The 11273-nt window shown below is 40.0% G+C and overlaps 1 protein-coding gene across 1 annotated transcript; it reads left to right on the top strand.

Moving 5' to 3' along the window:
• Window positions 1-1181: 1181 nt before the first annotated feature.
• On the top strand, window positions 1182-9961 carry arsh (arylsulfatase H). The gene is made up of 11 exons (XM_069663124.1): window positions 1182-1269; window positions 1815-1967; window positions 2057-2178; window positions 2283-2405; window positions 2808-3010; window positions 4511-4731; window positions 5111-5247; window positions 6042-6179; window positions 6633-6792; window positions 7323-7444; window positions 9470-9961. Exons 1-11 carry the CDS (start codon window positions 1265-1267, stop codon window positions 9877-9879), a joined length of 1794 nt encoding a protein of 597 aa, XP_069519225.1. The 5' UTR covers window positions 1182-1264; the 3' UTR covers window positions 9880-9961.
• Window positions 9962-11273: the final 1312 nt, after the last annotated feature.

Raw genomic sequence — 11273 nt, 5'->3', positions numbered from 1 at the left:
GTGGGTCTCAACCATAGTCTCAACCTTTGGGATCAGGGAGCCAAACAAGGTCACAAAATGGTTAAAACACAAGAAAGAAGAATACAAACATTTCTGCAATCCTGTTTATTTTAAAATAAACATCCCTCTCCAGTGGCACTGCCTGCAGTCAGAGACTAATTATCACAACATCTATCACATAAATTAATTAGAGTGATGTGGTGTAATTTCCTTTTTAAATGTAGTGGAATGAAGTTGCTTAATCAGGAAATCATAGGTTCTGTACAAACAGCACATTTTTTATGTTCCACTCCTGGAAAGTATCCTTTGTACTGAATGCTGGAACATTTAATGAAATATATATTTTTTTTCATACAGTAGTAGAAGTATGGCTGCTATTAGACAATAGCAGGATTATAATACAGGTTTCCATCATTCACCTAAAGCAGACGAGGCCGACTATGATTGAGGAGAAAGACTCAGCGTGAGACTCATCCTGCTGAAGTACAACAATCGTTCCTAGAATGACACACTGTCTTGTGACCTCCAATCACAGGTTGTGACCTTTGTGTGTCCAAATCAGTATCTATATACCGGTGTATTGTGTATTCATGTTTAAATATGTAGCTAACTAATTACTTGCTTTGCTTACTTGAGTTATTAAATTGTCCATCAGACATTAACTCAACAAAACACTCTAGGACTTTCATCTTTTGTGTTGCTGGATTTCCTTTTATCAATATTTATCAAAGGGAATCATCTCTGGAATCTACTTCCATTAATACAATTAGCATCTATATTCCAATTATCATAAAAAAATCAATCTGATTTACAACTTGTAATGTATTAGGTTGCAATGCATTTAAACGTGTAAACATAAATACCTATGTAACTTTTTATATATATATTGTTTATATATATATACATTTTGATATTTATATAGGTGAGATTTCTTCCAACCTTTCCTACACAATATTAAAACTTTTTTAAATCCTTCTTCTGTTTTTATACAAATGTACAAAAAAACCCCATTTATCTTAACTAAGAGCATATGCACATACGTGAAATCAACATTGGTCCTGACATATTACATAATTGGAGGGGTCCTAACACTGGAATCGTTGTTTCCGGGTTTAACTTTTGTCGTGCGCATTTACTCCACACATTACGTCAAATGCGCTCTTGGGTTTATGAAACATACAGTCATGGCAGGAAGGCGGATCAGTCACAGCACAGTTTAAAGTGAGTGACGTTGTCGCTTCATATATCGGTGCATTGTGCAGGTATGAGGTGAGTCCCAATGAATGGTTCGCATTTGTCTTTTTAAAACTGCACATGCAATTATGGTAACTGTTGTTCCGTAAGCTGCGTAAACACAGAATGAGGAAGTAAACAAAATGATGAGTCCATCTGGTGTCGATGGCTTTGCTGCTTTAACTCCTTGCATACTGTGATACACTGAGCATCTTTTCTAGTTTAACAGTTGTATTGACGATTTTTTACTTTAGTTTTTGTAAAGCCAACTCAAACTTTGCACCTCGTGACGCTTCGCCTAAGATGAATAGTTGGAAAGAGTTCAATGGACAATCAACAGGCTAATTCCTGCTGTAAGAGATCAAAGGAAACATTTGGACTTCAAGGGGGAATGTAGCCAAAGAAAAATTAACCAAAGTCTAATGTTATGGGGATATAAGTGAAGATAAAGTGAAATAAAACAGCGAAACTAGCAATCTTAACACATTTAAGAAGCTAGATTAAGAGAATATTTAACATAAATATATTTCCTAGATAAATTAAGTATTAATCAAACCCTTTACTAATTTATTTATTCTTAGGGCCTCCCTGTTGCCACGTCTCCTCCTCCTGCTCCTGTCTGCAGGGAGTGATGTCACTGGGGAGGAGGTGGACAGGAAGCCCAACTTCGTCCTTATTATGGTTGATGACCTGGGCATCGGTGACATAGGATGCTACGGTAATGACACCATCAGGTGAGTACTAACAAATGTTCTCCAGTCTCTTGTTTACTATATTGCATCTCTGTCGCTGTTGTACATATTAAAGTGTGTTTTCTCTGTAGGACCCCTAACATAGATAGACTTGCCTCTGAAGGGGTAAAGCTGACTCAGCACATTGCAGCTGCTCCTCTTTGCACCCCTAGCCGTGCCGCTTTCATGACAGGGCGCTATGCAGTGCGCTCAGGTAGTTGATATCCTTAAAGCATCCTTGTTATATTTGTTCATCTATGTTTGACACAATGATCCATATTTGTTTGTTTTACGCACATGGATGTGTGTGTTGTTTAGGACTGGGCAGCACAGGGCGTGTGCAGGTGCTGCTGTTCCTCGGAGGTTCCGGGGGGCTTCCACCAACTGAGACCACCTTCGCTAAGAGGCTGCAGCAACAAGGATACACCACCAGCCTAGTGGGTGAGTTAATGCGGTGTGATCATGTATCCAGTGGTCCTCATTGTGATTGTTTCTCCAACCAGAGAAAGACCGTTATGGAGACCACTGTAGGTCCTTTTTACAGTCATATTGAGCTTGAAGCTGGGCCAGCTGCACAGAATGGCTCATATGTTTACACACAGCTAGGTGTGAGTATGTACAATATAGAGAGTGTGTGTATTAAATGCAAACAAGAGCTTGCACATATGGAAACAATTTGAGATGCATTTAGGTGCATGATTATTTTCACACTTAACAAGCATTGGCAGCAAACCATATGGTTTTACATCTGGAAATATAACAAACTTCATACTGAAAGGCTGACTTGTATTCATATTCCCCTCTGTCCTATTTGTTTTTCCCCCTCTCTCTTTCTCTCTGCAGGTAAGTGGCATTTAGGAGTGAGCTGTGAACACAGAGGAGACCACTGCCACCATCCCAACCAGCACGGCTTTAGCTACTACTACGGCCTGCCGTTCACTCTGTTCAACGACTGTGTGCCCGGACAGGGGAGTGACGTATTGGCAGACCTCCAGCACACACTCCAAAATCTGACCATGATGCTCGGGGCTGCACTTTTCACACTGGTAAGGGTGATAATGTGTCGCACAAGCTTTTATTTTCCTCTCCTTAGACATTATAACATGTCAAAGCAAATTAAGGCAGAAAATATTAGTCAAAGCTGGATGAGCTGGAATCCAACATACAAATATGAAAGATACGTTCAGGTTGCCAGACTAAAATGAAGGAACAAAGAGTTGCTGTGCTGTTCACCCTAAAGCAGAATAAATAATGAGTAATCACTTTGACATGAGCCACAGGCTTTAAAAAAGAAAAAAAAAGATTGGGAACAGAAGCTGCGATTGTGAAACTCACTCATGTCAGCCAGAAACCTGTTTTAGGGGATAGCACAGTGATGTCGAAACTGAAACTCAGCGAGGACTCTGTGATGGAAGGATGAATGGAAACCAGCTGTGTCCCAGGTAGAGATTGAAACTTCCATTTGTATCCTGGAGGAAGGATCACGTGAAAGTTATGTAGAACTCTCACATGTGGCGCGAATTTGGGGGGAAGTGTTTCATTAGTTTCTTCATTTCACCGAAGCAGAATGCACATTTTGCTGGAGGGGGGTGCCAAATGCTTGAGGCAGTGTGGATTTCAGGAAGCCAAACACTGGTGTATAATCAAGGCCCCTATGATGAGACCCTTCTGGGTAGAGTTTCATAAAGCACTAAAAACATACTAAACACGCCTGTGCCTGTGCAATTTACCACATTATTCTTAGAAGATGTACATATTTAGGCTACTGATGAATACATGTTTGAAGTGAAGTGTTTATTAAACTCTGAACCAAGTTGGTTAAATATGTAAGGCCATTCTGGAATCCTTAAAACAGAAATCAGTGAGGTTTGCTAAAGTAAGATGGCATTTGTTTCCGCTCTAGTCTCTCCCTGACGCACTTCCTGTTACTCTTGTCTCACTTTATCTCTACCAAGATCTTAAGAATGTGACGACAGCAGAGGGAATTAAGCCGGTTTTGTTTAAATGTATGTTTTGTAATATTAATTGTGTCCAAAAATCAATAACTAATAAGATTGGAGAAATGAATGAGAGCCAAATAGGACAAGTTAGAGTGCCCAGCAGGCGGGGTCTATGCAACTATGCTCAGATCTAAATTTAAATAGTGTACGGTTTGTCTGAACAAACATACAATGCACTACTTGTTTCACTTGGTGAAAGTGAATGACTTCTTTGGTTATGGTTTGTGATGCCATCTAGTGGCAAAATTAAGAACCTGCATCAAGAGCCAACTCAAATATGAAGTGTCAGGTTACCAAGATCTTACAAGTATATAGTCAGCCCTGCAATACGTCCTGTAGTTATGGAGATTATAATGTTAGATATTGGTTGAGACATTTTCATAGAGATGTAATTCAGCTGTTGAAATTTTAAGCTTTGAGTTCATGGAAAGTTTTTAATGCATTATATTACAAGCAATTCCTGCCCCTTCTGTTTGCTGTAAGTCTGTGGTTTTATTTACTTTATATCAAACCCGCTTACGGTGTGCGTGTGCTGTGTATTGTCAGGCGAGTATCCGTTTTTTCGGCCTCTTTGATGTCAACCTGAAGCTCCTGGTCGCACTTTTTCTGCTCAGCATCCTCGCAACCGCTGTGTGGTGTCTGCCCTTTAAATTCCTGCCGACGTGGAACTGCATCCTCATGAGGAACCAAGAAGTGGTCGATCAGCCGATGACAGTGGAGACGATGCCCCAGAGGCTGCTGGGAGAAGCACAGAATTTTATAAAGAGGTAGGAACAAAATAATGTGTTGTTTGTTTAATAAAGGCCTCTGGGTAGCTTGATCAGAGCAGTTTCAATGTTTACTTTCTTCTGTAGTGATTTTTTTTTTTACCATGTGGTACTGATTGGTCTTTCTCTTTCATCACATGAATGCAGCTGATCCCCAACAGGGTTTATACTGGGAATAATATCAGGCGTTGGCTACATATGCAACACTGATTTACAAAACTATAGACAATAGAGAAAATACTGAAACCTCAACTAACATACTAGACATAAACAAGGATTTATCTGGTTAGTATTTAAATAAAAATCATGGTTGATGCCAGTTTATCTCATTCTTTCCTCTGTTTCCCTCTCCTCTCTTACTCTCTCCTCTCCTCCTCAGGAATGTTGACAATCCGTTCCTCCTCTTCTTCTCATTGGCCCATGTCCACACGCCGCTCTTTAAAACTCCCGCCTTTGCCGGGAAAAGTCGCCATGGTCGCTATGGTGACAACCTAGAAGAAATGGACTGGTTCGTAGGTGAGTTTATTGGCAATTCAAGGATGCCAAACTGGTCTGACTGGCCGTCAACTACTCAGAGCAACATTTCTGATCCCCAAATTACTAGGTAGCCTCTGAAATGGGCCGTTCAGAACAGCTGCAGGTTTCTACGTAGAACCTTGTTTGTGCTGAAATTGACCAATCGTCATTCACCATCATTCGCCTCAGGCTACCTTCTTGCACTAGCTTGTTGTCAACTCGTTGTCAAGCTTTCAACTTACCATTCTGATACCTTTCTGGCTCGTACATATAAGGCCGAATAACTGATCCTAGAGCAGCCATGTTTTATACAACTTTTGAGTGACAGTGCAGGGCGGCCGCATGTGGGGGAGGGGCTACACTATCACTCCAAATACTGTCAGCCAATCGTGGCTAAGGTCTTACCTTTGAATGGCAAAACAGCTTGTTCGTTTCAAGAAGAAGGAGAGGCTCCGAAAATTGACAAAATTAAAATATGTATACAATTTATACAACAACGTGATTTAAAAACACAGCAGAATATTAGAAAATTGATTGCACAGCTAAAATATGTCCCCTTTAAATTTGTAGTACAGGCATCAAAGGGACTCACATCTAAGTCCCAAAAAAACCCAAAACAATGCCAAAATACTTTACCAACATACCAACGTGACTCAAAAACACATTAGAATAATAGAAAATTGATTGCGTAGCTGAAATATGTCTCCTTTAAGAAAGTCAGTCCGGCTGTGGTTTTAAAGTTTGAACTGATACTCATGCAACCATCTCTAAAGCAATATTTCCATGTATCCTAGGTAAGATTACAGAAACCGTGGACTCCCTCGGACTAGCCAACAACACTCTGATGTACTTTACCTCCGACCACGGTGGAAGTGTGGAGGACTCTGATTCAAAAGTTGGCCAGAAAGGAGGCTGGAACGGTATCTATAAAGGTACACATCATCTTACATACTGACAATTGGGCACTTTAGGTAGCAGCCTCTGCCATCAGTGTATGAATGTGTCTGTGAATGGGTGAATGTGACATGTAAAAGCAGCTTTGAGTGGTCGCAAAGACTAGAAAAGCGCTATATAAGGACAGTTTACCATTTCAGTTCCACCATAACAACATTCACTTTGACTGTAATCTCTGATGTAATTACAGCAGACATCCATGTGTTACTCTGCTATTTATATTCTCGAAACATCCATAAGCATTAGTTACACCAAATCCTCAGGAAGTAATCTGCTCGGGTTAAAATATTCTCAGCAGCATGTAATGATTGTATGTCATTGTAATAATTCTGGACGTGAGTCTATAGCTTGGTTTCATGGCCCTAATACAAAGTGTTTTTACAGCCTTTACTGCAATAATGGAGGTGTTTGTGTCGTGTAATTTCCTATAGGCGGTAAAGCTATGGGTGGCTGGGAGGGCGGGATCAGGGTACCTGGTATTTTCCGCTGGCCTGGCAGACTGCCAGCTGGAAGAGAGGTGGACGAACCCACTAGCCTCATGGACCTGTATCCAACACTGAAGTATCTGGCTAAGGACACACAACCTGACAGGTAAACACTCGCCCACGTGTTTGTTTGTTTGTATTGTGTGAACTCTCCACCGAGTTTTATTCTTGGAAAAGCTTCTGTATTTGTTGAATTCAATAGTGCGAGCAATTAGTGTTAGAAAAAGAGCATACAATCACTGTAAACTTGAGCATAATAAATTAAGTGTACTGTAGTCAGATGATTATGGTATGTGTACGAAACTAGCTCATTATCTGTAAACAACACAGTTTTTGTTTTGGAGAAGGCCACCAAGGGGACATTAATTCAGCTAATTTAGCGAGCATTGTATGTGACCTGAATAACATATCTACCTATTAATCATCCTGACATAACCAGCCTGTGTTGTTGTGTTTCTAAGATAATTACTTTTCTTTATATGGTAGAGATAATATTATAGTTTATCATAGGACAAAGGGTCAGAATCTAGTATCCCTGTGGATGTAGGGTTGTCTTAAAGCTTTCTTCCTTTATTTAAGGCCTATTTTTATTTTCTCTCTCCCTCTGTCTTTCTTCTGTCATTAAAATTTACCCAGACAATTAGACGGCCATAACCTCATGCCACTGTTGGAGGGAAGGGTGGAGCGATCAGAGCATGAGTTCATGTTCCACTACTGCGGAGTCTACCTGAATGCAGTGCGCTGGCACCCAGCTGGAAGTAAGTTCACAAATGCAGACACAAAGAAGTAATAAATAATCGAACAGGCAAATATTTTTGATTGTTAAGTGGTCTGATGTTTTATTTTGCAGAATACTGTAAAAGACCGACCATAAAAATTGTTCAAGCAGTCACAAATAATTTACATTTTATTTACACCATTTTCCGGTTGTTCTCTCTTTAGAACTCAATTTATTTAACTCGTTATCTTGATATAACAAAGCTGCCCCACCGTAGTGTCACATTATCATAACTCGTATCCCTGGAGTTGCAAAAGCACAAAAAAAAAAAATGAAATAACTTTACTTTAGAAATTAACTCACCTCATTAGTGTGGGCAATGACAGAACGACATGTCCTGGTCTGTAATATCACAGTGGCCAGCCTGTTTTATTTTCTAGATCACCAGAAAATGATCCCGTTATCTCAAGAAAATGAGAAAAATAAGTCGAGATTTACTTGTTCTCATGGGAAAACCAGCTTTGTTATGGGCATAAGTATGGATTTACGCCCCGCACCTTTTCGAATAAGTCAGAAGACTGGCAGCTTTCTCTAAGATTTTTTCGCATCTTTAACAATATATATACAGTATGTTTTTACTTTTTGGGGTCCTAATAATTCAAATAAAAACTCTGAAACAGGTGTTGTTTGTAGCTGTGGAGAAAATAAAATAAGCCTTAAAAAGTTGAAATAAGAACTCAACATGAAAAAATGAATCCCTTTTTTCTGTCCATGCTACCTAGCAGATTACTACCTTCAGTCACCTGTTTTTCAATTTAAAGCAGACATGCTAGAGTAGGTGGATAGCAAAGTAGTGTAGTAGCAAGTGAACTAGTATGGACAAGTTTCTCAAGAACACGCTGTTGTGTTCTGAAAGCTTATACTATTCCAGGCCACAGGGTGGCACTGTTGTGTTGCCGCTGTTACATGACTGTGGAAGAAATGTGCCAGAAAGTGCATGTAAGTGTCGTAATGTTGTTGTTAAGAATTATGCGCCACAGTAAAGACTGGTAACGTTACTCCTCCGTCTAGTGCTTCTTTTCTTAAGTGTTTTATTGCAGAGACAAGCCACACGCTAGTCAGAGCATGCTAGCTAGCAAGCTCTAGCTGGCTCAAAGTTAAACTGTCAAGCCAGCTAGCATGTATTGAAAACCCTCAGTGTTGTCAAAATTATCCTGGTTTGAGCACAACTCAAATCACACCATGGCCAGGTAAAGCAGGCAAGTTTGAACATTTCATAGCGATAACATTAAATATAGGCACTAGCTTGTTGTCTTTGTCTTGTTTAATTTTTACTTGTCCTTTTTTTCACCTTATTTCACTTTGTTAGTGTGTCATTTGCATAAGTTTAATTCATTTAAATTGGCTAAAATTTCTCCTAGAAATAAAGAGCAGGAGGCTTAGACCTGTTACATGAAACCCAGATTCTTCTATTCCACTGCAAGACAGTGAAGAGTGATTCATCACTGCACACTGCTCCACCGTTCCAGAGTCCAGTAGCCATGTGCTTTACACAACTCCAGCGAACGCTTGTCACAGCACATGGTGATATTAGGCTTGTGCACAGCTGCTCGGCCATGGCAACTACCATCTTGAGAACGGCCCGATGGCAGAGGCAGTTTGGAGCTCAGTAGCTAGTGATGTGACAGATGATGGGGGATATGTTGTGCTACATGTTTTAGCACTCATTGGCCTGATCTATGAATTTGCATGGTCTACCACTTTGTGTCCAAGCTGCTGTTGCTCCCGAGTGCCACCACTTTGCAATAATAGCACTTAAAGTTAACGTGGGGCAGATCTAGGAGGGCAGATATTTTATGGACTGACTGGCATACTATTACAGTGCTTCTTTTAAAGTCACTGAGCTCTGACAAACTTATTCTGAATCTTTGTCTATGCACATTTAATGCAGGATTTCATGAACCTGTTAGCAATGTGTGTTGCTTTTGGGCATAGAGTGTATGCGTGAATGTGTCAAAGTTAAATCTGCCATAAAAAATAAAATGTTTTAACTATTTCTACCCAGGTGACTCCATCTTCAAGGTGCACTTTTTCACCCCCAACTTCTCTCCCCCGGGAGCCGGTGGATGCTACGACAATAATGTCTGTATGTGTCACGGAGAACATGTGACGCACCACAACCCACCGCTGCTGTACGACCTTTTCCACGACCCCTCAGAGTCCCGCCCACTGACCGCTGACACTGAGCCGCGGTACGCTGAAATCCTCGAGCAGACTGCCAAAGCTGTGGAGAAACATCAAAATACCTTCACAAACAAGCCAGCGTCGGATGATGCTCCTTCACAGCCCGGCACAGATGCTCACAGTGTTCACAGCCAGATGACATGGGAAAAGATTCTGTGGAGACCCTGGCTTCAGCCCTGCTGTGGGACCTTTCCGTTCTGCGGCTGCAAAGAGGACACGACAAATATTTAATGTAGAAAGCCGCCAGACGTTCTTAAAAAGTTGGAAAAGCCAGCTTGGGCTTGGTGAAGCTCCTCTGGAACACGCAGCAGGGTTATCATTCATCATTTTCATGAATAATATAATAGTGTCCTTTTTGTGGTTCAGGGTGCATTCAGGAGCCTTAACAGTTCAAAGACTTGACATGGAAAGATTTGGCTGAAGACATCTGTGCTCTTTTGATGTTACCAACAAGTGTTCTGGCATTTTGAAACTCAATTTAGATCAAATGCACTGTGAATGAAATTAAAAAGTATTTGGTTTATATCAAAACAAAGAAAAATTTACCTTTTTAATATCTAAACTTGATTTAAATTGAGGTCAACAAAAATGTCATTCTCATTGGAATACTATTAAATAAACATTAAATAAAGCATTGACAGCACTTTGGCTGTCAATGCTTTATTACACTTTATTACATAGCTGTGTTAAATACTTGATTCTGATCAGACCTAATCAGGTCTGCTATTTCTTGATAACAGACTGTTGTTATGAAGAACAGACTGTTGTTAGGGATGCAGTTCTAATCACACAATCCGGAGGACTAACTGTAATCATATCAATCAGCTGAAAGAAGAAGAAGAAAGGTTAAACAATGCAAAAAATTAAGGCTACGACAGAGAGATCTACCTAACTGAAGACGGCACATGAAGTGAACATTAAACAGAACACAGTACGGGATACGGTGGTGTTTAAAGACGGTGAATGGAAAAGAAAATGTCAACAGACTGACAGTGACGAGATAGAAAACCTCAATTAGGTGCTGCACTGATTCCTGCGGTGCTATGGACGTAGCTCAGAGTATAACAGACGGAAATATAATCATTTTTAAATTAACAAAATCATCTCCAAATCAATATTTTCTGTTTGTAAGTAAAAAGCTGTGTAATCTGCGGGATAATGTATAGTGATGGATGTCTTGTCGCACCCTGAATGTGTTCCTCCGCGATAACAACCTGCTCACTATACATTACCCCGCTTATTACACAGATTTTTACTTACAAAATCTGCTACAGAGCCAAAAATTAGATGAATCTTTAACTACATGAAGCGTGAAGCATGAAACGTTAGCTAACTTCAGTAAAGGATTCTTTTCAAATGCTGCTTTTATATCTTTGATTTATTACAAAGCTTTGCATCAAATAAAAAATTTTGTTCAAAAAGTACACTGCATTTCTGTTTCATTCAAAACACAATTTATTGTTCCCTTGAATTCTAATACGTTTGTGTTTTAGTAAATCTGCTTAGAGAACAATAGCGAGCTCATTCTGCTCATGACTCTGTCTTTCATGCATGTCACTAAGTCAACTCCTCAACAAGGTACTTTAGACTGTGTGCCATTAGAGGGCAGAGTCAGACTGTGATTG

The sequence above is a fragment of the Semicossyphus pulcher genome, unplaced genomic scaffold (genome assembly GCF_022749685.1).
Source record: "Semicossyphus pulcher isolate SPU_LCO1_2020_fin unplaced genomic scaffold, fSemPul1.0.p SCAF_15, whole genome shotgun sequence".
NCBI lineage: Eukaryota > Metazoa > Chordata > Actinopteri > Labriformes > Labridae > Semicossyphus > Semicossyphus pulcher.
Note: the sequence above shows the minus strand (reverse complement) of the source record. Positions and strands in the feature narration are given on the sequence as shown.